The sequence below is a fragment of the Lagenorhynchus albirostris genome, chromosome 5, assembly GCF_949774975.1.
Source record: "Lagenorhynchus albirostris chromosome 5, mLagAlb1.1, whole genome shotgun sequence".
In the NCBI taxonomy this organism is placed as follows: Eukaryota; Metazoa; Chordata; class Mammalia; order Artiodactyla; family Delphinidae; genus Lagenorhynchus; species Lagenorhynchus albirostris.
Window position 1 is genome coordinate 9,082,520 of NC_083099.1, and position 27,909 is coordinate 9,110,428.

At 38.4% G+C, this 27,909-nt stretch overlaps 1 protein-coding gene across 6 annotated transcripts in view; it reads left to right on the forward strand.

Annotated features, from left to right (window-relative positions):
• Window positions 1-27,909, forward strand: part of SATB1 (SATB homeobox 1) — a 79,611-nt gene that overhangs the window by 14,899 nt on the left and 36,803 nt on the right. For 5 of the 6 annotated variants that reach the window (XM_060149547.1, XM_060149546.1, XM_060149545.1 and 2 more), the window contains 3 exons: window positions 13,125-13,236; window positions 15,816-16,270; window positions 24,240-24,452. In XM_060149547.1, the coding sequence (XP_060005530.1) occupies window positions 13,125-13,236; window positions 15,816-16,270; window positions 24,240-24,452 (780 nt within the window). The remainder of the gene's footprint in view (window positions 1-13,124; window positions 13,237-15,815; window positions 16,271-24,239; window positions 24,453-27,909) is intronic. The other variant, XM_060149549.1, reaches the window with a different exon arrangement.

Sequence of the window (27,909 nt, forward strand, 5' to 3'; positions counted from 1 at the left end):
CAACTGTATTTATTCTTACTGCTGAAATTTTTCTTTAACGTATGTTTTGTTTTTGTATCTTTGATTTTGTCATTCTTACATTGACTCATTTTAAAAATACCGTCATGCCCCTAATTTAGAGTATTCGAGGGTGATTTAGACCACGGGGACTGATTCCTGGGATAGTCTGGTATTTGGGAGGTTCCAAAAAGTTTGACTGTAAGAACTCTGTTGGCAGTCACTTCTCCCCGTCCTTACATCCTGTCCGGATCAGTAGGTATAATTGCGCTAATAGCCCTTTGTTTTGACCCCCAAGACAACGTTAGATATTTGCATGGGAAATAGTGGGCAATTTCTCGAGTCTATGTGAAAATATAGACCTTAGTCATTCACTGGCTCAGTGTGATGACCAAGGGTATAACTGGCAGCTCTATTTAAAGTTTCCTGTTTGAGATGTGCTTGTAGGATTTTGTACCTGCCCCTTCCTAGCATAATATTGCAAATCTATTGTAAATCTTGTCATTAAATATCTCATATTTTGAGGAAAAGCTCCACGTAGGAGCTTTTCTTTCCTCTTTTAAATGGCAAAACTTTTCCCAGTTTTTACCTTACTGCCCAAGGGAGTCCGAGGTTATGAATATCTGCTTTGCCAGGCATGGAAGTACTTGATACTAATTGGATTTTATTACTACTTTCAGCAATTAATGGCGAGATCCATAAAGGAAATGGTAAACCAGTCTTAAATGGGCAGTTGTGTGAATTGCTAAACTTACATCAGATTACTTTTTCTGTCTCCTTTTTTGAACCAGTTATTACTTCACTCTAGTACCTCTTTCAAATTAGTGAGATATCTGTTCTGTGTTAATAATGTAATACGTAGCATCTACAATAGACGTGTCCTCCAAATTGCAAATTTGCTTTTTTGTGTCTCATCTATCAGGCTCAGTTTTAGCTGGTTTATATACATAAGGGTTTTACTGTAGCTTGATATTAGTTCCCTGTAACCTTTCAAAAAAGCCAAACTTAATAAAGCATCTGACTTCAAATGGATTGATCTCAGATATTTTATGGCCACTATCTTTTCACAAGAATAAAACATAAAAGAGTTTAAGCCATGCCAATTTAGAGGGTGCTTTGACAGTGTGTAAGCACTTCATTTTCACTTAATAGATTTTTACCTATGCTTTGTTTTAGATCTGAACAGGTTTCCTCTGACCTCAAAATCACTAATGCAAGGAAAATTACCATATCATGAGTGCATTTACCCTATTTTTTTTCTGATTTGCAGAATAATAAATACTGCCAAGGCTTAGGAGTAGACATGGCCTGAGAGAAAGCCTATTAAATGCTAGTTTCTAATTTTTTTAAAAAGTTAACCAAATCATGCTAATCAATCAGATTTTCTTGCTCAAACAGAGCTAGTTTTAAAGTGCTTTTGGAGTGTCTTTTGTCAGAATGACTATGTAAATTTCAAGTTGGGCTTTCTCTGGATTTGCTTTTTAAACCTGTTTTATTTCATGTCAGATTTTGGTCCCCGACAAACTCATAAACAAACAAACAGAAAACCCTAAATTCAGAATAATCAAAACAGATACTACACGCACCAGATTTTTTCCTCTTTCTTTGGAAACTGCTTGATTGTAAGGTGCTCTGAGTATTAAAAAACATAACAGAGCCTTTAACGTAACAGGAGAGAGAGCGTCAGCCAGGCTCCGCAGTTCATTGCCAATTGAAATAAGGAACGCTCTTGCTGTTGGGACTTTTAAATCTAGACTTAAAAGTTATTTGTTCTGCTTAGCATTTTTAAAATGGTTCTATTAGGAATTGTATGTGCTTTAGTTTTAATTTTAACTCATAATGATTGTAAAGCACCCTGGGATCCTTGCATGAAGGGCGCTACAGAAATGTAAGATTGTAGTGGGTTCTAATATGCAGTATTATTATGGGGTGCTGGAGTTCCATTAGGGACAATTCAGGAGGCTGCAGAATTCCGCATTGTAGAGAAGGTGGCTGACTTAAGAAACTTTTTCTTTTCTCTCATTCTTACTCTAAAACTTCATCCTCTTTAGTCATCTTTTTCTTTCTCCTTTTCAAAAGACTATTCTCTTGTATGGCAATATTTCCCCACGAAAATGCTAATCTAATTTAGTTTACTCAAAGAGGTTAAAGAGGCAAATGATGTTGAAAGTTAAGAACGATTAAAGCTTTAATTGTTAGCACCGTTTGAAATCACATTCTTATCTAGATGACAAGACAGGGTATTTCCTCATTGGGTACCACCCGACTGTCCTAGGCTTGTCCCATTTTACTATCAATCCAGCGCTTATTCCTATGCAACTGAAAAACGTGGAGCAAACCAAAACGAGTATTATCTTGATGAAACATCACAATAAATATTTCCCCAAATGTGTTGAATCTCCTCGATTATGTTAACATAGGGCAGAGCTCGATCTCATTTTCTTTTTATTTCTTAATGGAACTATCTTTGGAAGTGATATATTTCATCAGCCACTGCTCTTTGCCATCACGTAATTAGTAAGCTAATAGCATTCGTTCCATGGGAGTCAAGAATGTGAGCTCTGTCGTTACCGCTCTGTAAATTCAGGCAAGTGACTCTCCATGCCTCATTTTTTAAATCTATAAAGTAGCAAGATAATAGTACCAATTTTTCAGGATTGTTAGGAGAATTACATGAGTTAATACTTGTAAAGCATTTGGAACAGCGCTCGGTTCTAAAGTACAGTATACTTGTTTTTCTACAGCCTGGGGATTGAGGGTTTGAAAGGGCACTTGTGGGTCTAAGAAACTTTGTTGCTAACATAGAAGATTGTGGTACAAGTGTCACTTTTTATGGAAACAACCAAGAACTTTTCGTTTGTGAAAAAATTAAAGGGCCATTTTATAACTAACTCACTCTCACCTTTAAGGAATGCTTTTAGCGCCCTCCTTAGAATCAGTATAAAGGTCTGATGCATCTTAAAATGCAAGTGGGGGGGAAACTCAAGCATGATGCTTTAAATAAGCACATTTGAAAGTTAAGCAGATGTGGTATCTTAGACTGGACAGTGTCAAAGATGCCTGGTGTGGACTGTCCTCTGGATGTGAGTTTTCCCAGTGTTCCTTCCTTTAACTACCCTCCACCCCCCACTCCCTACATCCAAGTCTCTGTCCCTCCTTTATGCCCCCCCCATAGCACTTTCCACTTTGTTTTGTAATTATCTGTGGACTAACTCCGTTCTCTGAGTACACTGTAATTGATGGTCACAAAGGGACTAAGTTTTATTCATCATCACATTCAGAGATCTGACACATAGTAGGATCTCAGGAATATTTGCCAAACCTAAACAGACTCATAGAATTTTCATCATGTTTATTTTGTGAGCCTATAAACTATGTCAGTAGTTTTATTACTAGTATTTTATATGTAGTCTTATCTATAATATCCTACTTTACAAAATGTATTTCCTATTACACTTAATTCTGAATTTTTAATTTACCTTACCAAGAGCAAATTACTTCTACATTTTCCTCTAAGAAAACCTACTGATATTCCAAGCTGTCCCATATTTTTGCTTATATTGTCACTGTTCTTGAGTATATGTACAAAACTTCTATGTTTGTAAGCAGAACAATAGTCTTGGGAGGTACAAGGGACCCAGAGATCTAAAAACTGCTATAAAAGACCTAATTATACGTCACTGTTAAGCACACTTTTTAACAACATATTTCCGTGCACATTTAAAATTTTTCTTTTATAATCAACTATGTATTTCAGCTTGGCTAATAGGTTTCATTTTGTCTCAATTGCGTTATATTTGAGATCCATGCTTTTCTACTATTACTCTATTTATTTATGTTTGTCTATTTCTCATATTAAAAAAAATAAATAAAACGGGGGGGAATACCAATAGCAGAATCAAATGATTTATAGACCAAGACGCTGACACTGCCAAGCTGCTGACACTGCCAAGCTGGAAATGCCAGCAGTTAAGTACCACCCCGTGTTAGCTCACAATGTCTCTCCCTCAGCTGAGGTTCCAGAGGCCGCGTTTGGCATTGGAGACTCCGTTTGGGGCTATAAACATCTAGTGTGTAAAAGTCAGCGGTGTGAAGGTCCAGAATCACCTGAATTTAGAGAGAGCTGCAAGTGGAGATAAGTGTTGAGCCATTGCAGAACAGGCCTCAGGGGCTTGGTCTGTCCACCCTTCTGCAGGAGGCACCAGCTCAGCCTGGCTCTCACGCACCTGGTGATGGACTGAGCTCCTTACTTCATGACGGACAGCCCGTCCAGCACATTTTTTTTTTTTACCATTTCACCATAACTCCCAAAGAGGTGATTACCAGTATATGGCATTTTCCTAAACTGTAAAGCATTTTCATAATACTGATAGAGGTGAGCTAGGTTAATTTGATTTTTCTTTGTGACCTCATCCAGAGGTGACATTGGTTTCTATTTATTTAGTAGACGTGGGAAGTCTTGGCTAACAACTAACAACTAATAAAACACAGAAATCAGGGACATGACCTAGCCCTCAGTCTCCTGTGAAATCTTGGATCAGATCTGGGTGTGATCCACTGCCCACGCAGTGGGCTCCCAAGGGTTTGTGCAGACCCAGAAGTTCCAAGCCTCTTTTGGGGATTATATATGTGGGGAGAGCTTCCATCGGTTTCATGAGACTCCCAAAGAAAGTCTTTGGCCCCATAAAAAGCTAAAAAGCAGTCTTACTTTTCTCCCCAGTTTTTAGGCAGTGTGGCTTAAAAATCTAATAGCGTTCATACAAGGAAGGAAGGGATATAAAATCTGTGAAGAGTTAGAGAGTCTGATTCTAGTATTTACTTTTGGAAAAGTGGATTGTTCAGACTACTTTAGTTTTTTTTTCACTCTGTGACTTGAAGTTTCTCAAAATGCTTTATTTAGGACCTCTGGAATTTAATACAAATTTGGTATCTTTTTCTGCTATTTCTAAGTACAGATATGAGAAATTTTAATCTCCATAGAGAATGGGAGATTTAACCACACAAGGGCCATCAGAGAAAGAAGGAGCAAGCATTCCCAGTGCTCAGGATTTAGAATTTTAGGAAATGATTTTTTCTATAAAATCAAATAAAACTCATTAGATTTATCTAATGAAAAACTTATGAAAATTCTATTTGGAGTAGCGTAATGTTTCATGATAGTGAGTATGTTTTTAATAATCATATTATAAGCAAGATACCGAGGGACTCCAACCTTCCTAAAAAATAAAACTGTAGTTGGTAATGTCTGCACAGTGAACGGTTGATGGGTATAACAATCGCATCTTCTTTAGTCATTAAAGAAGACCCTGTAGGACCTGTGTCTGGGAATGCCTATAGATCTCATAGAATCTTCAAGCTGTTAGAAGGGACCTTGCAGATTATCTAGTTCATTTCCCTTCATGTTGCAGATGAGCAAACCTAAGCCTGCAGTTAGTTTGAAATATTACATGCCCTTAGTAACGGTACGCTTTTTAGCAAATATTTTCTAATTTAAGCTCTTTACCAATGTATTCAATTCGTTTGAATAAGAAGGTTTCAGTAGCATTAAGAACGATCTAGATGATACTTATACAAAAAGATAGAATAGAGAATCTGGTCAGAAGATATTATCTGGGCCTTATGTAAAATTACTTTAATTATGCGGAAAAGCCATACGAACTGTGAGCCAGCATTTCCTTTAAACATGATGAATTGGCTATTTAAACCATTACATAAAATTCCTGTGCTTCGAAACGGTCACATTTTCATCTTTAGGAAATGTAGTAAGAGAATTAAAACAGAATCGCCCAGGTTCTCTTTGTGCTTCCCTTTGTACTCCTTTGGAGCTTTGTACCGAGTTTCTATTTTTAGCACGATACAAGGGTGACTCTGTGTGACGTTGCCATTTTCAAGGCACCGGGATTGATCAAGATGGCAAGAGCCTTAACGATGGCAACTGGAGTTTAAGTAAAATTTAGAAGTGATTAGTCTCTTCTCAACAAATTGAGATGCCAAGTATGCCCCAGTTGTATCTCCCAAGAGAATAGCTTAGAAAGCAATAAAGGATCCAGAGGGAAAGATTTGGGGAACATAAGCTAACATCACAAAGAGAATATGACACTTAGAAGTCCTGCCATTTGCTTCCCATAAATCGAAGCCCGATTCCCTTCCTCCCCTCCCTCAATACCAGATGGGGACTACCTGTGAATTTTCAACAAATTCGTTCCATGTCACCATCTCCTATGATGCCTTGTTTGTAGTATTTGATATCCTTTGGGATGAAAAGAAAACCCCATTTACTGAGAATCCCTATTAAAACAGTGTTTGAATGTGGAGTTGATTCCATTTGATCTGAAGTTAAAATTTGACCTTTAAGTTTCCCACGCGCATCTAAAAACCTGCTGTGAAAATTCAGGCCATAGGCAGGCCGGACCTAGAGAGAGGGGAGGGCCAGCCGAGTGTGTGAAGTTACACTTGTCAAAAAATAAAAATGTAAAATAATAGAGAGCCAGCAGTTTGACAGATTGTTCAGTAAATGCTCATTTTATTGAAAATTATAAAAAGGTGCTTAATGTCTCTGTGCCATTAATACAATACATAAAAAGGTTACTGTCAAGATTAGTGTTCCAACCCTGAAAATTAACTGCGGGGCTTTATAAAGCATCACTGTGTGTCGCCTGAGAAGTTAAAGGTTTCTGTATATACATTCTGCACGCACGGACATTTATTTCAGAAAACAATTATTTTAGACTTTATGCCAAAGACATTAGCAGTTATGTGCTTTCATTTTAAGACATGGATGTACCAGATATATATTACAGACAAGGTAGAACCATGAAAAATCGCCTTACAGAATTAAACCTGTGCAAGATGATTTCCCTTGTGTCTCTGGAGTATTCCAATTCAAAACATACATTCCTTCCTACAGAACAAGATATTCAGATTCCTTAGTTGAAATTAATTAGCATTCAGAAACCAGATAGCATGTTTTTGGGTATTCATGAGATCTCTGTTTGAAAAAAAAAATGTTTTTAACTTGTAGAAATGTGTTGCAACACACAGATGGGAAGAAAAAGGAAAAAAAAAATCTCTTTAGCAAGCACTGTGTGTAAAAGGAATATTACATTTTGCACGCTCCTGATTGCTCTGTGTAAACAGTTTTTGACATCTGTCTTTATAGTTTTCGAGGAGAGGAAGACTTTGCTAAAAGAATCATTTTTATACAGCAGTCCCCATTTCAGTCTTGCTTTACCTGTATTATGAAAGCAGATGGTCTGCATGTCTTTTGAATATTTATAACTATCAAAAACAATCTCTTGCTATTCACCCTTAGGCTTATGAGATGTCAGGACTGTTCTGGTTGAAAAAAAATCATCTTGGGTGTTTACAGAAAGAGGATTACATTAAGCTGAAATGACTGTACATTTTCCAGTTTAATATTTGTCCATCAGCTGTTTAATCGTATTTAGATAATTGTGTAAATAAGATGTGGTAGCTTTTGCCCTCTCTGCTGATGGAGCCTGAAAGCTTTAAACTTGGGTGAACCACCATTTTGTAGAGGCTCTGGCACCTCTTCCCACCTCAGTCAGACCATCCACAAGTCTTTAGTAAGTTTTGATCATGATATCACAGTCCTGTTAAAAAAAAAAAAAAATTGTGCACGGAAAGCCTGTATGGAGATCCCATGAATGCTAGGGACCTGCTGGCTTCCGGTACAGGCTGTGTAGTTTATTAGAGTGAACTGTAATATGCAAATAGGGTCCAGCGCTCCAATTACCCTTTAAAGATGGCATGGCTTTCTCTCTCTCCTCCATGAGCACGCAGCGCTTTGAGGGTATTTTGGAAAACTTTTGGTATAGTCGGGGTTAACTGGTTTTTTGACTGGAAGCTGAGCAATCAGAGATAACAGATTTTGCTGTGGTTGGTTGATTTGGCAGAAAAGCATGAACAGTTTTGGTTTAAATGATTGAATAACCTGATTAGCATTGTTTGGGGGTGGGTTTTTTTGTTGATGTTAAAGGCACAGCAAAGCAATTTTAAGGGTAATCAGATCACTGCCTTTCCCCAGTTGATGAACCGTTTTTTCAGAAGGCCTCACCTCTCCCCCCAACCTCTTCCTTGGCTCCTAAGATGACCAAGGAGAAAAATAAAAAACTCTTCCTTCGGTTTTCTAAATGTGTTATAAATACACACTTAACAGTGTACGTCCTATTCTAGCAGGGGGTTGACAGGATAGAATATTTTGAAAAAATTATGTAACTTCCACCAATTCCTTATGGGTTTGGGGGTTGTTTTTTGTTTTTCAAATGCAGAGACCTGCAGTATTTGAGAGCAAAGGTTCAGAATGTTCTAACCATATCGAAGTCAGGCTGTAGAAAAATTCCACCCTTACCTTTTCACAATTAGAAAGGTTATAAATAATGTATTTGGCTGAAAAGGAAGCTCAGCCTGTGGCAGATGGTATCATTCTAGAGAACCAGGGTTTCTGTGAAGATGGCATTCTTTCAGATCGGAACTCGAGCAGACTCTCAGAAAGAGCCGGAGCTCCTCATAGGGCGCAGACATGTGCTTTATGGATCTGAGAAAAGCTTACAACTTGGCTCCTAGGATGAGAATATTGTGTCACACTGGGGTTAGGAGACCCACAGCCAATTTCTGCCGACTTCCAAACTGTATTTCCTGACGCTGGAAGCTGGGGCCTCTGCCTTGGTTTGTGTTCCTGGGTAGTGTTTGAACTTGGGATTTAAACCGAAGGAGTTTTATCAGCCTGGCTATTTTAGTCCCTGAACGTGGATGCTTTCCACAGACTGGCCACCAAATAAGAAGACTTGTCAGGCAAGCCGTGCCCTTTTCCCAGTGCTTTGGAGAAGCTCGTATAAATAGACACCCAGAGATCTGGGAGAACACGAGCACCGAGCTCGGTGACTTCCAAGACATCTGTGAGGAAGTAGCTTCAAAAACCTGGAAGGGAGCTCTTGCAAATTCAAGAACAAAGGTTCTTCAAACTCTTTGAGCTCGAGCTTGACAGCTAAAACTGATGGATCGAAAAGATTCCCTGTGACAATTAATCTAACATTACCTTTGACCTTTAAGAAAACAGAGAAGAGGACTTTCTGGTAGCCTGCAGTAATGACTTATTTCAGTGACCTTTTATCGATCACCAAATAGGTTGCCCAGCCCTGTGATAGGTCCAGGCTATATGGAGATAAGCCCCAAGGCTCACCCACCTAGTGGGAAATAAACAGCATGATGGGTGCCATGGAGGTTCTATGTACGGGATGTTTGGGCCATCAGGAAGAGCCCTGCAGGAGTCTGCGCTGAAATTGTATCCTAGGTGAGCAGCTGTTAGCTAGAGATGGAAGAGGGCATGGATCAAATAAGTCAGAGGAGTGGTGTGTATCTTCCTGATGTCAACTACCACCTGGTACCTACTGGCCAGCTTTGGAAGATACCACCAAATTGGACTATTGAAACAAATGGAAATGCTCTTTTTCATTGATGTTTTCCCTTGTTATCCCTTGACCCGACTTGTCATTGAATCATTTAATTTGTATCCTCTTTGTTCTTTCATAAGAAAATTTCTTTGACTTAAAATACATCATTTGAAACTTGTATCTAAGACTCATATGTTATTTAAAGCATAGTCTTTCGACTGATCTGAAATGTGATCACATAATAAAAGCCAATGAAGAGGGAGGCAGAGGGTTGTCATAGTAATTAACTTCTCTTAAGTCCATACTCCGTATGTTCCAGGCTCTGTGCTAATTGTATCACATTCATTGTTTTATTTATTGTCAGTCCAAGTGGAGATAGTATGTCTCTTCAAGTCATTATTTTTCTAGTGACTTGTTCAGTTCTAGGCACATAGCAGGAGTTCCATAGATAGTTGCTGGATGAATGAAAAAAAAAAAAGTCCATATGAATAGGTTCTCAGAACAGCCCCAAGAGGTGACTGCTGCTGACATTCCCGCTTAGTACTGGGAATTGTCATAGTGGTCAGTTAATCTGACCGAGGTCACACTACCAGTGTGTGATACATGTTGGACTTGAATGCAGGTTTAGCTCATTCTGCTTCATCAAATGAACATTTAGTGTGTATTTAATACATGCCAGGCATTTGGGCTGGAAAGGAATACAGAGCCCCAGACCTGCATGGACTCATAGCTTAGTGAGTAATCTTTTTAGTTAGTGATCTTTTTAAACTACATCCTTTTGATTGACAGAAGAATCCCAAGCCTCCTTCTCAGAAACATGGATCTTCGTTTACCTACCCCCCATCCATCCTCAGCCCGTAGGAAAGTATTACCAATCTTGACTTTCTCTTCTTTGTATTAACAAAACAAGAGGTGTTTCTTTATGATTTTCCAAATTTAAGACACAGGACTGAATGTGATCTTTCAAATACCATGTGACCCCCAAGATTCTGAAATCTCTCTTCCCTGCCTTTAAAACTCATAGACCTAGTTAGATGCCATGCCTAAGCCTTCTGTGGGGATTGTACCACAGGGAAAACAAAATGTCTCATGCAGTGGCTGTCTGAGCAGTTTAGTTGGACATATCACTGCATATTGTTCCAGTAAAAATAGAGGTGACCCCAAGTTACCTGAATTATGGACTATTTCCCGGCCCCCTAAAAGCACAGAAAGATAGAGAATCTAGAAAGTTGCTTTGGCATGCGTCATAACCTGTGGATTAGCCTTTTGACTTATGTCTCACTTAGGCTAATATTTATGTTATTCAGAGTTTCCCTAAGCCTGCACCACTTGACAGAGCAGAAAGCATCCAGAAAGTCACTTAAGGACAGAGCCTACCAATTTAGGGTTAAACGAGGGCAGGGGGAAGCTTTGATGAACACGCACATATGGATATTATTTTCCACATATGGGTAATAATGAACTACATAGCACTGTTACATATGGGCTCTAGTTTTATAAAAATATTTCAGATGTTTTTTTTTTCTTTTTCCCACACATTGTATATTTTTCTTCCTCCCCCACCCCCATATATTTTCCACTCTTGCTCTACTGAATCACATTAAATTGAAATGATCTGTTTACATGTCTCTTCCTAATAGACGGTAAACTTCTTGTAGGCTGAGACTGTATCTTATCTGCCCTTGTATCCCTAGTACCAGCCAGGGACGTAGTAGGTGCACAGCAAAGAGCGAATCTCATAGATGGAACCATTGGCAAAGTCAGGTAGCCTGGACATTTGTCAAAAACCTCAGCAAAATTTTGATATTTCAGACTTTTCTGAAAACTAAGACATAAGCTACATCTAAAATTTACATGTACTATTATGTTAACATTTAAGAATCTGCCAGCACGTCTAAGTTGAAGAGTAATAATTTTTTAAAAATTGGACCAAAGTAGAAGAACATGGGCTCTCACCCATTTGCAGAATCACAGTGATCCATCAGCCGTCTCAGTAGTTTTGTTAGTGTCTGACTTTATTGATCCATCGTTAATAGAGTAAGTGTGATTGAAGCTGACGGATTGTTAACTGGATCAGGTAATCTTCTGGGTCCGGTTTTGGCAACCTTGCTAAGTATCTTTTTGTACCTTGGACTGAGGGACTCTCTTAGTCTGGATTAATGGCAGAGTATCATGAGCACATTAAGAATGTCTTTTTAGAGAAATGTAAAAATGACTATCCAGTAGAAAGTGTCAAAAAAAAAAAAGATATCATAGTGCCTCTTAGGAAAGATAGCCATGTTTTACATCAATAATGTAACCCCAGCTTATCCTTCACTGGAAGTTCTTCAAAGATCCCCAAGGTTTACATATTACAGGAGTGTGAGCATGCTACAGAATTAACACTGATGACGGATGTCAGGAGAATCAATGATAATCAAAAGAGCTCTACGTTAGAAGTAGCTTAAAGAAGGTAACGATGTAAAAATACTTTTGTCCCCAAACTGGCTTTTCTGCTTGTTCCCCGCCTTCTGTAAACCGTTTTCACCACAGACCACCTGAAGTCTGAAATGTAAGTTCTCATGTTTCTACACATAGGAGTGGAGGACAGATTGGCTCTGCAAAGTCTAATTATTCCTACGACTCAGTGAGAAATTAATTTAGCCACTACTAGAGAATATGAGTGTTGTGGCTGGAAATAACCATGACCAAGTCACTGAAATGACCAGAACCAAAATTTCCTGGGAAGAAAATACTTTTCTTTGTTGAAAATGAGTTTAAAAAAATAAAGACAAAACTAGTAATACATCAAAATCATTGTCTTTCTTCATTTTTCTATGTTAAGCTGTTGACTCCATTTTCCAAGCTTTTGTTATTAGAAGCAGGATGAAGACAAGTGACAAAATAGGGCGTTTTCTTTTTTGTGGTATCCTTGAGAGATGAGTCACCATGAAATGCATATTTTTAAAAATTATATGGTTAGTTTGAAATTCAAAACCCAAGCTTTACTATATATGAAGCTAGCAATAAGATTGCAGCATATGTTTTTCTTCTGTTAGAGGATCTTTGTGAATAGTTTTTCTCTTCTTAAATGTGGTCAGTCAGCCTTGCAACAGTGTTAATTTACCTCCAGGTGAAACCCAAATACTATGAGTAGCAAGTGCAAGGGGTGTTTCCCAAACTTTAGTGGGCACGCAAATCCCCGGGGATCTGATGAAAATGCAGGTGCTGCCTGACCAGGTCTGGAGTAGGGCCCAATATTCTGCATTTCTAATAAGCTTCCAGATGATGCTGATATTATGGTTCCTGGGCCATCCTGGGAGTTGCAAGGATGGAGAATTTAGTCACCAAACCACAAAGTGGCATTTATTTATGAATTACAATCAGAAAGCCATCTCCAAGTATTTGGATTTACTGGGATCGGTGGAAGTTTGAAGTTTGTCCGCCCAGGAACAGATGACATTGGTGGAGGCCCCATACATACTAGAGCAAAGTCTGTGGGTGTGATCATTTTATACCAGTCTCAGCGGACTGTTGCTTTCTACTTAAATAAAGCATTTGATGCTCTACTTACTGACTTTGAAGACGTCATGGCTTTAGGCTACAGTGTGAAACAAAAATGTATTGGTACTCAGTTGATGAAAAAAAGTTACAGTTTCCACAATTGAAATCATGTCCGTGTTCTGTCTTGTGCCGCTGTGTATTACAACTGTTTCCATCCCCCTCTTCACGCAGAGTATGATTTCTTCCATTGTGAACAGCACTTACTATGCAAATGTCTCAGCAGCAAAATGTCAAGAATTTGGAAGGTGGTACAAACATTTCAAGAAGACAAAAGATATGATGGGTAAGCAGAAAACCGTTGCAGCGGTGGCTACATACCATTACGTGTCATTTGGGGGTTTATCCAAGTTGCATGTAAAGCCAGGTCTTGTGATTGCCCAATTAGAGATCAATTTAGAATGTTTCTTGGAGGGTGGGGAGTGGGTCTGAGTATAATGAGATAATTAAATTCAATAAATGTTTGTGTTTAAATCAGCCCAACTGACTTGGTTGTCAGACATGCAGGAGATGGAGGCGAGGCGGGGTGGGGGGGGGAGCTGTCATTTTTTAACATCTCAGTGAAGACCTAACCAGGCCTTGAATAACTAATATTGGCTGTGGGTTCTCTCAGAGATAAATCATGCTTTTATGTTTTTTTGAGTTTTCTTTGAGAGAAAGGGAAAGTGCCAATTTTTACACCCAATTTTTGAGGATATTCAATTGTATTTATAGTCTCCACAGTTGAGATCAAGTGATATTTACAGCTATAGTCTCCAGCCCCCCCATATAGGCACTTTGGTGAGCATAGTGCTTTACCATCCGTAACCAAAGAACCATTGCATCATTTCTAGACTCTCACTGCCATGGCATCCTATCTTAACATGTAACTTTAGATCAATATTTGTTACGCAGGAAATACATTAAAATTATCTGCAGTGTGAAGTGACAGATAAAAGTTGTGTGTTGTACCCTACCTAGCATTTAGATGATGTCATTTCTCCCTGTTGAGTTTGTTAGTGTTCGTTAAAGCAAACACTGTGATTAAGGTTAATGTTTTAATTTCTATTAAGGTTTTCTTTCTTGTACCTACTAAATAAAATGTTTTAAAATAATATAGGAATGGGATGTTTGATATGCATAGCATTACGTTGTGTTTTAAGTCTATTTCTGTTTACTTCCGTTACGTTCATTCAGTAACACAATAATAACTTCTCCTGAAGATTTTAAGAGGCAAGAGAACCTGAATTTTGAGCCTGTTTTAGCGTTTAATATTTGAAGCAAAACCATCCATCTACCAAAACAGATTCTTTGCCGTTTATAGCTTAGAGCTGTAATGAAGACAATGCATCATTTTTTGGAATAATTGCTTGAATTACTATTCCCTATGAATGGCCCACTTGGGCTGATATCACTGGTAGAAATGGAAGGTTTCTTCCCCAATGCTTAGTTATATTTTGCATATATCAGTGACTATAGCAGTATGATAAGTTCCTCTAAATATAAAGCCTGAATATTTAATAAAAAGAGAAATGATGATTAAAATCAACCCAGAGTCCACACATGGGAAGCATGGTGTACTATTTATTTATTTATTGGCCGCACTGCACAGCTTGTGGGATCTTAGTTCCCCAACCAGGGATCAAACCCAGACCCCACAGCAGTGAAAGTGCAGAGTCTTAACCACTGGACCGCCAGGGAATTCCCATGGTGTACTATTTAGAAAGACTCACCTACTGACCGTCCTCAGCCTTTCAGGTCAAGAGCATCCAAGCAGTCTCTTCCCTGTAGCAGGAAAGCAGTTGACACACTATTCACTCTCAGCCAGTCCATGTGAGGGATGTAGCCAAGGGAGAAACGTTCGTCCTGTGTGGGTGGTAATAAATTGCAAGATGGTGACGGTATCACCATTGCATCAGAGTGACTCCCTACCCCTTCCTTGAAAGATTGTCATAGCATCTGGTGATGGTCACAGCTTCTTCAAGAAGCATTTGGGTCTTAGCAACACTGGGTATGCTGGCTTGCAATACATTAAGTCCTTTGCTTCATTCTAAGAAATATTTGCAGCTATACCCATCATCTAACATGATAGTTAGAATTCAGCAAAACAGGACGTGTAAGATACCCAGCCCAGTGTCCAGCATGCACTCAGTTATCATTACTGATCATTATGACCACTTTTATTATTTATTATATTGATTAGTTTTCTATATTAACAGCTAGGTTAAAATTGAACATAAGTAACATTTGTGTACTTTTTTTCATGCAAACTTTTTGTCTGGAGTAGTAACAGTTAATGTATATATTATGAGAAAATACTTGCATATTTCTTTTTTCTACAGTTGCATATGATCTTTTCCTAGCTCCACTCACTCTTTCTAGTTGCCGTTAAGGAAAGAGTGTTCTTCTAGAAGCTATTTGGTTTTTTTGGGGCCGCATGCAGCATGTGGCTTGCAGGATCTTAGGTCCCCAACCAGGGATCAAACCCAGATCCTCAGCAGTGAAAGCGCCAAGTCCTAACCACTGGACTGCCGGGGAATTCCCTAGAAGCTATTTTAAAATAAATGTTGTCTTATAAGAAGTAAGAGTGAATAATCGTTTGACCCCCAGACTAGTCACATAGACTTTGAAAATAATTGATTTCTGGCCTTAAATCTAAACCACATTATAAAACTAGAAAGCGTTATCCCCCTTTCAGAGTTTGTGCCATGGTGCAGAGGACAAAAGTAAAAGCATGGCCAGTTGCATTCCATCTTGAGATGTTCCTAGTTTCCTTGGACCTTGGGTGTGCCCTGTGCCTTCTGTCTGTATTAGGGAATGACCAGAGATCCTTATCAATGCAGATCATTGTTGGCTCAACGTGATTTTCCTTCTTGTCCACTTCAGTTGAAATGGATAGTCTCTCTGAACTATCCCAGCAAGGTGCCAACCACGTCAACTTTGGCCAGCAGCCGGTCCCAGGGAACACCGCGGAGCAACCCCCGTCCCCCGCGCAGCTCTCCCACGGCAGCCAGCCCTCTGTCCGGACCCCTCTTCCCAACCTGCACCCTGGGCTCGTGTCAACGCCCATCAGTCCTCAGTTGGTCAACCAGCAGCTGGTGATGGCTCAGCTGCTGAACCAGCAGTATGCAGTGAACAGACTTCTAGCCCAGCAGTCCTTAAACCAACAGTACTTGAACCACCCTCCCCCTGTTAGTAGATCTATGAATAAGCCTTTGGAGCAACAGGTTTCCACCAACACAGAGGTGTCTTCCGAAATCTACCAGTGGGTACGTGATGAACTGAAACGGGCAGGAATCTCCCAGGCAGTATTTGCACGTGTGGCTTTTAACAGAACTCAGGTCAGTTTTGTTTTATGTGTAAATGGTTCCTCTCTCTCTTTTTCTCTTCCTTCTTCAATCCCATCTACACTAATGTTTATGCTCTTACTTTGTACTAACATTTTTTTCCTTCTCTCCCTGTGGTCATATTGTCTGTACCTGGGGGTGCCTACATTTTATCATTTCTCTGCTTATCGTAAACCTCTTCTATCAAGAGAAAGCTGTGTACAAATCGATCCTGACTCAGGGGCCTTGAAAGAATAAATATCGAAAATATTTCAAACTGACATTATCTATGCTTTTATGTAATGGAATTATAGACTGTTGGTAGCAGATTGAGAAAGGTTTGAGGACTTGGTCAAGGCCATTTCATTGGTAGGGCTCCAGGCTTCTAGCCCACTATCCACCTTTCCTAGACCAGGGATCCACAGACCTTTTCGGTAATAGGCCAGATAGTAAGTATTTTAGTCTTTGAGGGCCATAGCAGCCATAGACAGAAATGCATAAAACTATTTACAAAACAGGCCCTGGGGGTAAGCTTGGCCTTGGAGGCCTTAGCTCGAGACTTCTCACTGAGATTTGCATATACCCCTTGTGTTCTCACCTTTGTCCTCCTGGGCAAATTCCTGTGAAGATATTATCAGGAAGGAAGATGGTTAGCAGGATGTGGAGAAAGGGTGATATACAGGAGAAGACCTAAGATAAAGACATCTGAAAAGCCCTAAAAAAATGGGTTCCATTGGGCTTCCCTGGTGGTGCAGTGGTTGAGAGTCCGCCTGCCGATGCAGGGGACACGGGTTCGTTCCCCGGTGCGCGTCCAGAGCCTGTGCTCCGCAACGGGAGAGGCCACAACAGTGAGAGGCCCACGTACCGCAAAAAAAAAAAAAAAAAAATTGATTCCATTAAACACTGAATGAGAGGATTTTTTTAAAATGTCTTTTTTTTTGAAACTAGTATGATATATACATGGTGTTTATTACACACACACACACCCTCCCCAGAAAAACCCCAGAAGAACATGTAACTTTGATTAGAATGAGGACATTATGTCCTTTTAACTTTTCTTGTTTTGCCACTGTTCTTTCGTCAATTTTTTTTTTTTTTGGCCTGACTCATACTTTCCTTTCGTATTTATTTTGTTTATTACATGATTATAAGAATAAAATCCGGGGGCTTCCCTGGTGGCGCAGTGGTTGAGAGTACGCCTGCCAATGCAGAGGACACGGGTTCATGTCCCGGTCCGGGAGGATCCCACATGCCGCGGAGCCACGGCCACTGGGCCTGCGCGTCCGGAGCCTGTGCTCCGCAACGGGAGAGGCCATAACAGTGAGAGGCCCGCGTACCGCAAAAAAAATTAAAATAAAAAATAAAATCCGGGTACAAAAATATCTAGTATTAATTCCTTGCTGGCAGTTTCCATACCTAGGAGAATCCCAGCTGTGACTTATGTTTGGCTTGCCTTCACTGGATTGAAACTTAGGAGGCCTTACAAAGCCTTTAACTCAGTGTTTGTTTTCAGTTTCTTTAACTGTTTTTTGTACATCATCTGTCTGTGTTTAAAAGGGTGGTTGCAAAGTTATTTCTCAGGTTAAAATTGTATGGTTTTACCTAGTTTTATTAATATATCTTTACAACTTAAAAATGTGTTCATTATTAGGTGGTAAATTTAATATGACACCTCTATTCAGTTGGAGGGTCATTATTTTAAAAAAAATTTTAAAAATGAATAGATGAAAGGATCAAGTCAGCCTTCTAGCTACTCCTGTTTCTGGCAGCATCCTTTATTTTTGTAAATAGCAGTAACTACCAGTAGTTCTTAGTACTGGGCAAAAACCAGGCAGGTCTCTGCCTAAAAGTTGCTTGTTGAACTGAATTGAAAGCCCACAGAGACAGCACTGACATGGACACAGATGACTCACAGACAGTGGAAAGCATTTTGGAAATTGAGCAAATTGTTATTTCTTAAAGGACCAAGGAAAGTGTGTTTTATGTAGTAAAGAGAGTCTAGCTGAAGGTGAAAAGGGTAAGGTCACCACCCATCAGTGTGTTTTTTCTTCCTGTGGGGCTGTAATGTCCCAGGCATCATCACCCTGGAGAGTGACCATTTGTTCTCCTTGGGTTTTCATGTGGACGGATTCCACAGATATCAATAGGATTTGTTACTGGAAAAGAGACAGAGTTCTGTATTTTATACCCTATCAATCTCTTCGAAAAGATGGTTATCTCTGTGGTTAACATTGAAAACAGTGACTTAATGTTTTCAAGGGAGAGAGGAGAATGAAACCCGGGTGCAGCTTGATATCCATCTCTTTATTAATAATAGCCAGTTGAGAAAGAGTCATTACCGAAAAATTGTCTGGAGCCCCGGATGACAGAGGGGTTTGGTTTTAAACCCGTATCGAGGTAATTGGGACTCCTCCGTCGAAGTGGATGATGGGCCATGTTTGAAGCTGTTAGATTTCAATGAGAGTCATTGTCTATGTATATTTAAGAGTTCGCTTTTGGGGAATTCGCTTTGGAACACGCAAGCATGCATGTCTTTTCGGTGGTCATACCAAAACACCACGCACACTCACACGTACACACACAGCTGCATTTATTTTAATGATTATATATTCATATGAGTGTATGTAGTATGTTTATTTCAAACTGTATGCATTTCAATAAAAGCAGGTGCATCGTGAGAGTGTATGGTGTGAGTGTGGAGGATGAAAATACACATGCTAATGCATATGTATAGAGCAGGAGCTCTGCAGAGTTAAACCGCACAGACACGTTTGTGTGTACTTATTACAGTGTGCAATTCCGGCTCCAGGTTTTAAAAAAATTAATGAAAAATATGTACATACAAATGCAAAGTCCTCTGATGTGATCAGATAAAGACACTGGCATCCTATAAACAGTATGTTAAAACATTCATGTAATAGATGATGCTGTTGTGAGTTGAGAATATCGACAGCTCTGTATAACTTTAAAATCCTGGGTCTCATCTTTCAACTCTTCATTGGAGAATTTTCTCATCAGCTTAATTGGGTCTCCTGAATTAAAACATACCCCTCTCTTTTAAGACATTCCTGTATCGCTATTTTTTAAAGTCGAAAACAAAAGAAAACAAAAAGATGAAAAAAAGTCTACCTTTTCTGAAAGCTTGTGATGAAATTTATATAATTCCTTGTTTTAAGGATGTTTCCCCCTTCTGAATTGATGGGCATATGTTCTTTAATTGCTACGGAAGGTACCAGCTTTTAGCATCTGTCATTCATTCAGTTATGCCTACTTGATGTCTTTTTAATGGAAACCCATGGCTAAAATTAATTGCTGAAGCTTCTAGATTTATACTTTTCCATTCACTTCTCTGTATTACTGCTACTTAAAGGTCGTGATAGAAGAAAATATATTCTTTAGTGCTCCCCCCGCTTTTTAAAATAAATCCCATAGTTTAACTCTGATCCCATTCTGTGGCTTTTCCCCTTTTTTCTCCCCCCTCCTCTTGTCTTTGGCACACTTTATTTTCCAGTAAAATAAAGAATGAAGATGGATTATTCAAAACTGATAACAGTAATGGACCATCATGTAATGTTTTATTGAATTTGAGTTCTGTAAATTATGTGGTGGAGAGAAATTTGCCTGCTTAAGTATAACAGAAATTGCTACTGTGTTCCTATAATTCTTCACAGTGTAATTTAAGAAAAGTCCACTCTCCATATCACTATTGAATAAAAGGTAAAAAGGTGCTATTACCCCGACGTGACAGCTCTTGTTTGGCCTCCCAACCGACAGAGATAAATGTGTCTGCTTATAACTTGCTTGGCCTGAGTCCAAGGTAGGAGGTGGAGTTTGAAAGTAGTCTTTACCTGGACATGTGATTAAAAATTCACCAAACGAGGCAGGTAGCCTTGAAGAATCTTCTACATGTTTTATTTTTAGAGGGAGGTTTCATCAAATCATATTTTCCTTCTGAGGGCTTTGAAGTTCCACGAAGCTGATAAAAATCTATTTGAATCAGTGATTATGTTCAAAGAGGAGACAAACGGGAGGCCAGACAGGCTTTTTGTTCATACTGGCAGTCTCTTTCGCTTATCTGCTGTTTTAAAGAATTCATAATTAGCTTTTGGAAGTACTGATAATATTTATTGAAGGTTTTTCTTTCTTTTCCAATACTAATGAATTTTACTTGTAAACTCTTTCTGGAATGTAAAAAAGGTTTAGGTATTCATCAGCAAGTTCACTCTTTAATTGAAAACATTAGAAATCTCACCACCACTATGGAATGGCGATGCAGAATAATCTTACGTTTTCATGTATAGAGCACATATTGAACAATCTGAAGATGTGAAGTGCATGAAAAGCAGCTTCTCGTTTCCCATAAAATTGATATCCATGAGGTGCTGGTAACATACTACATAATATACAAAATCGCAAGTTCTTTTTGGAAACAAAAATGACTAATGATTTTGTTTAATTTCATTCAGCAAATTTATTGAGCACCTATGGGGCATAATATTGGTAAATATTTTAGTCCTGGTATTTCAGCGATAGCAAGTATGGTACATGATGACCTTGACATGTTATTTTTTAGCATGAAGAAAAGTTTTTGGTAAGAGGTCTCTCTTACTATCCACCATGGGGCATTACTACAAATGATCTTGACCTAACTTGGCAAGTCTTAACTGGATTTTCAGTCATGGGAAATGGGAAACAAGGGCCACATACATCTTGAATCCATAAATGTAGCTACTCAAATAACAACAACCCAAACAGGACCAAAACGTGCATTCCCATACCCGGATTCTAATGCCAGTCATTTCGCATCCAGAATTTTCTCAAGTGACATCATTCTCTTTAAAAAAGTAATTAACACATTCTAATCAAAACATTTTCTAATAATATTTTCAAGCATTTCCACCAGGGGGCACTCCCCTCATTGAAAGCCTGGGCCAAAAAAAAAAAAAAAAAACCACACAAAAACCCGAAGGTTTGTAAAATACCTGAGGCTGTCTACACTGTCTGCTTTCGAGCTCTGTGAATGTCCCAGGATTTGAAATATCAGTCTAGACCTTCAACACATCCCAGGCAGAAAACCTGCACTCACTCTAGTTAGAATAATTAAGTGGAAATAAAATGCTTTGCCCGGAAAACATTTCATATGCTCAAATGGGACGTCATGCTAACGTCAAAATATGAGTAGAGAAATTGCTAAATTCTCTCCCAAGTGACCTTCTATCTGTTACTTTAAGCCATACAGGAATGACTCAGTCTCATGTTAGCAAGACTTGATATCATTATGTATTTTTTCATGTGTTGGCTTTCTCACTGTAGTTCTCTGCTGTCTCGGGAAACATTTGTAATGGAAAGAGATGACATTTTGTTATCTGAGATCTCTGAATGTCTAATTTCAAATTTCCCAAATATAATAACATCTGTTTATAGGATCTCTTTTGACCTAAAGTGTTTTGTAAATAGTTGATTTACAATGTTACGTTAGCTTCAGGTGTACAGCACAGTAATTCAGTTTATATATTCTTATATATTTTTTTCAGATTCTTTTCCCTTACAGGTTATTACAAAATATTGAGTATAGTTCCCTGTGCTATACAGTAGGTCCTTGTTGATTATTTTATGTATGTTGATAGTAGTGTGTATGTGTTAGTCCCACACTCCTGTTTTATCCTTCCTCCCTTCCTCTTTGGTAACCGTAAGTTTGTTTTCTGGGTCTGTGTGTCTGTTTCTGTTTTGTAAATAAGTTCATTTGTATCATTTTTCTTAGATTCCGAATATAAGTGATACGTGATACTTGTCTTTCTCTGTCAGACTTACTTCACTTAGTATGATAATCTCTAGGTCCATCCATGTTGCTGCAAAAAAATTTTTTTTAATTACTGAACAATTAGTGCAGATAAACGTCTTACAAAGTGCCACATAACTTTCCACTGAAGGCTCACCTTGAGTACCTTATTAATTACCATTAGAATTTTCCCATGGGGAACATATCTTGTTGTTAAGTTTCTGTCACCCATTTGGAATTTTTTCCTTCTATGGTCTGAATACACATAATCCATTTAGTAAATATTTATCAAACACTTACGTGGCAGGCATTGTGCTGGGATGACAAAAAAAGAATATTAGACTATTGTACTCAAGGAATTTATAATGTATTTATGTGTACTGTATGTTTCTCTTTCTGTAGAGTTAAGATACATTGCTTTGTGAAATACATCTTTTAATATCTTTATAAAAATTTTTTATCCCCATTTGGTAGGGAAGAGTTTAGAGCAAGGGCTGTTTTTTTTACACCTATTTTCAAACATTGTTTCTGAGACCTGTATTTCTTGGTTTCAACGTGACACATCAAAAACACAGTCAATCTAATTAGTTGGCCTTGCGCAAATTAAATAGCTGGGTGATTGACTGCCTGTTTGACTGAATTTTAGTTAAATTGACTGGATGTTTTGCTCATGTATAAACACGGTTGCAACATTACTTGTCAGTATTATAAATGAAAGGACAAGTACCCTTCATTCTTCAGTCACATTTCTTAGGGTGAAACTGGCTTCCCTTGCATAGACCAAATGAGAAACTAAAATGTACTCTTAAGCCCCCGAGCCTATTGGAGGATCTTTTTTAATAGCAGCCTATATAGATCGTTTTTGAAGTGGACACTGCTTTTATATTGTCTGTACCCAACTGTTATCTTGGGGCAATATGCTACATTTTCCTTGAGGAATTGGGAACAAAGCCAGGTTTGCACTTCTAGGAAACCATGAAAAAACCCCAATGTTATAACGTTGGGGCTTGGTTGTTTTGACATGACACTTTACCTGCCTTTCCCAAATGTACCCTGTTGCCATTTCTGCAGGGTTATTAGAAAGTGAAATTTGCAAATGATATAGAGATCTCCACAACATTTTATTCTGAGCCATATTGTGATAAACTGAAATGTAGAAAGCAAACACGTCTTGGCATTCCAGGCATTTTTTCATGCAGAAGGTTGAAGAGGTAAGGCCTGCTCAGTCCTTATCAAATGGGCAGAAAATGTTTCTAATCCTTGTATTTCATATAAGCCCTTAAACAAAATTGTGGAGAGACACCCATTTTTAAAATGCATTCTTCCAAAAATTAAAGAAGTAGTTAACAATTCTCTGTTATTTGGGGAGGAATACCATAAAGAAGTTTACTAATGGTTTGTGAATTTCTTCTAGCACTATTAAAAATGTTTATTCCTCAAGAAATTTGATTTTTACAGAATTTGATAATATTCTTTTTCTTGGCATGCTACGATGGATTTTTGCAGTGTGGAAAAGGGGTTATGTATTTCAAATTTAAAGGATGGTTTCTGAAGTTCAAATTTTCAACCTGTTACTCAGAGGTATATTGTATAGCAAGCAGTATAGTTTCCTTAAGCGGTAAATAGAATCACTTGTCATTGACTCCAATAATTTGAAAACCAAGGAATAATGTAAAATATCGCCTGCAAAAACATAGCATAAATCTTAGATGATGCTTTAGTGATATTCTTTTTCCTAGTATGTTACAATTCATTTTCGAGTATTTTCTTTGTAAATCCTACTTCTCTCGAAATGGCTTTGTATCTTTACATACATATTGGGCTGTTGGCATTCCACTGCCTTTGTCTTGGCAGCTTGAGAACTATACAGTTCAGTGCTGTCGTATTATGAGCATTTCATTTATTCTTAACTTGCCTCAATCCTGTCTCTGTGAAAGATTTCATGGCAAGTTAGGCTACTCAAAAGAAGGAGACCAATTAGGCAGTTGCAGTTTATGTTATATGTAAAGCAGACGCTTAATAAAATTAAGAATACAATTGAGGCTCTCTTCTCTACCACTTCAATTGTAACTAATATATTCCTATGTGGAATTAATGCTTCTGACTGTTCATTTTCTGAACAGAGTGGAGAAGAAAAGGAAAGGTTCACCGCGGGCTGGGCAGAGCATGGGGGCAAGCTCACCCTGTGCCTTTCATTCCCTGCAGGGCTTGCTTTCAGAAATCCTACGAAAGGAAGAGGACCCCAAGACTGCATCCCAGTCTTTGCTGGTAAACCTTCGGGCTATGCAGAATTTCTTGCAGTTACCGGAAGCTGAGAGAGATCGAATTTACCAGGATGAAAGGGAAAGGAGCTTGAATGCAGCCTCAGCGATGGGTCCTGCCCCCCTGATAAGCACACCGCCCAGCCGCCCTCCCCAGGTGAACTCTCTTTTTCCTCCTCACCTTTCTGCTTTGTGTTTTTGTTTAAAAAAAAGAAAAAGTCTAAGGAAGAATCTCAACAAGCCTGAGAAAGGTAGATGGATAGGGATTTTTTTTTTAATAGTAATTCATAGACTTGCTTGAGGAGAATTTGGTCCCAGCTCACTAATTCTGATATAAAAACAAGTAGCTACTAATTAGATAGAGGGAAAAAAATTACTTTGTGTTGCTTCATTTGGGGGGTTCTTTGGGGGTGAAAAGTCATCTTGAAATGGGATATTTGGCCCTACTACTATTAAGTAAAAAGGTATTTTAAACTCAATAGGGAAAAAACAAGTAATGAAGTCCATTTTATCCCTGCACGTTTTAGAACCACCATTTGAATAGTAAATAAATAAAAATAAATAATTCCATTTGTATTTATGCTTTCCAATACCAACTGCAGCTGGTACCAATTACGCATCATCTCGTTTGTAATCTTTCATAATTAAGTTTAATACAATCCTTGAAGGCAGCTTTAAATGGGGCTGATAAGGAATTCCATCCATATTCCCAGAAATGGGCACATTTTCTATTTTCCAAATTTTTGCACTTTTTAGAAAGGACAGAAGTCACCTGCCAGGTAATTTTGCGTATGCGCATCTGTATTTTTTTAATCAAGTTTAAAAGGTAGCCTCAAAACTATTATGAGAATTGAGAAGTTAATTTTCAGTACAACTGTTAGATACAAATTTGAGAGTGGATTAGATGTAAGATCCACAAGCAAATAGATTTCTTACACATTTAATTTGTGGCCTGTGCAACTCTTAACAATGAGGTCAGCTAAAACGATGGAAAGTAAATATGGAGTACTAATTAAAAGTGCTTATGTAACATAATGTCATAATGAAATTATCTCTTAATGTTAATTTCATCAATAGTAAAAAATGGCCGTCCATTTCCAAGTATAGAGATAAAACTCACTCAACACTAAAAGTGAAACTGCCATAGATACCCCATAAATAAGAAATAGACATAATATACAGCCACTTGTGGAGGGTCTTAAACTGCATATTGTAATGTTCTGAAATGATTATTGTTTAGAACCATCCCAAAGGTCCATTTTCTCCATTTTATTCAATGAAAATCAATTAAGTCTTAATGTCTATAGGAGCAGACGATAAAGAAGGCATTGCTGTAACTTTAAGAAAGATATGTTTCTCTAAGCAGAAAAGAATGGCACCCAAATACATGCATACATGTCCATCTGCCGACACACACACTTACTGCATTTGATCTGTTAAGCCTTCAATACAATATTTCTTACCAAAAAGAATGAGGAATTCTTTATATACATATATGACTTTTGTAAGAGTGACTAAACAAAAAATACTTGGACTTGACTGAACACTGAGTTTGTGGTGTTTAGAGTTATCATATGTACCAAATACTAACAAAAGAAGGGCTTACTTAAGACCAGTGTGAATTTAAGCGTTGAGCTTCTTCTTTTTTTTTTGTTTTAATCTATCCAAATATTTGACTTAGTAATTCCTTAATATAGCTTTTGTTTTCTAATTTTTCTAGGACTTTAATGCTTTTATTTGTTTTCCAGATATGATTCTGCTTTCCTTACTCATCGTTTTTTGTTTTTTTAGCCAAAATTACATTAATTCTTAGTTGTGATATTTATTTTTGTATACTATTAAGATACTCTGGGTTGCTTTCCTATATGTATGTCTAAAGACTGTACCTGCTGATAAGTTGGGATAGAAACTGTAATTTATTTTGGCCTGAATTACTGATAAACTGGTTGAGCCACCCTCAGCTGTATGTGTTTGTTCTCAAGAGGGGGTTGAGACCAAGCCTTTAGCTGGGATATTTAGCCAATGATGAATGTACTTAGATACTGTAGATTCTTAGTGAAGCTCTTTCACAGAAAAAAAGTTTCTATTAACACAGTATCATTGGCCATCTAACCACATTCTGAAATGATTATCTGATATGTGTGAATAATTTTATTTCACTGCTTCATAGAGAATCCCTTTGCATTCCTTAATTTTATCATAACAGCTCACAACCAGTTTGTTCACCTTTTACCCTTGGACAGTGATTCAATGAATTAAATTTTAGGGAATTTTTAATGTATTAAATGTATTATCAATGTAAAATGAGTACTTAGGATTTGGAAAAACGGGTTATAGAGCGGTTGAGTTAGTACTGTTTTGCAGCAGTTGCAATCCAGTGCTTAACCTGGAACCAATATACCACACATAAGGTTTTCATGTGCTTATTTACAAATGACTAAAATGGAAGGGGTTTAGTAAAGGAGGAGACCACAGGTATAGAAAAGGACTGCAGGATTTTGTCTTTTTATATTTTGCCAGAGAGGAATCTGTGTGAAATCACTGTGCATTTCATTCCCCCCCCCGCCCCCCCACAATGAAGATATTCGAAATCTGTTTTGAGACTAGTCTTTGGCTTGGGTTGGACCGGAACAGGATTTCTTTCTAATGCTTGTTGAAGGCAGAGGTCCCTTGTGGCTCACTGAAGACCCAGGACACCTTTAGGCCTGAGAGACTGGATTATCTTCCAGCTTCTCTGAAGAGTTTAGGTCATATGGAAGATGATTGGATGTCCCTGGGTCCTGCCAGACCAAGGACCTAAACCACTGAGGAACTCAGGTTATAAATCATCTTCAAGAAGGGGCTTCCTTCAGGCCCTGGGTGTTATTCTTAAGAGAACCTCACCAGGGAAAACCTAGACCAGCCTCAGGAAGCTCTTGGCTGGCTCTGCCTTGGCGAGATGGCTCCTGTGCACTCCTGTCCCTCAGGCTTCGGTAGGGGTAGCCACACCAGGAGCTTTGTCTTCTGGCTGGGGCAGTAGGCTCCAGGCCAGAGCTGTTGGTTGAAAGCATATTTTCACAATGTCCATGCTCTGATTCAAGAAATATGAATACCTTGCACTTGACAGTGATTCACAGTTTTCTCAGCACCTTCACATGCGTGAATTCATGGAATCATTATACCAACCTTTTGGTATGAGAAAAATGAGAAAAGTCAGATACTCAGTTTTCAAATCCCCTATTCAGTCAGATGCTCTTTCCCCTACCTCAAGCCACGTCCTCAGAAGACAGACATTTTAGAAAGGAGAAAATGAAACTCAGGGACTCTTTCTGTTTGTCAGAGAGGATGAGAAGTTTTCTTGTTAGGTTAGAAAGAGAAACACATGTGAAATGTTCTTCTGATAGAATACATTGAATATTTGACAAATGGTCCACTTTGGAGGACTTTAGACAGTTGGGCATTTCTGAGATTGTAGAGAAAAGAGCCCTTTCCAAACTTTGGTGGTAGGAGTGTCTGGGAGAAACCAGTCCCTCCAAAGCTCCATGGCCTTAAAGATTTCTTTTCTGACTATCGCTTAGCAAATTTTCCAAATGAGTTTACAAGATGAATCTTATTAATAGTAATTAATTATTATT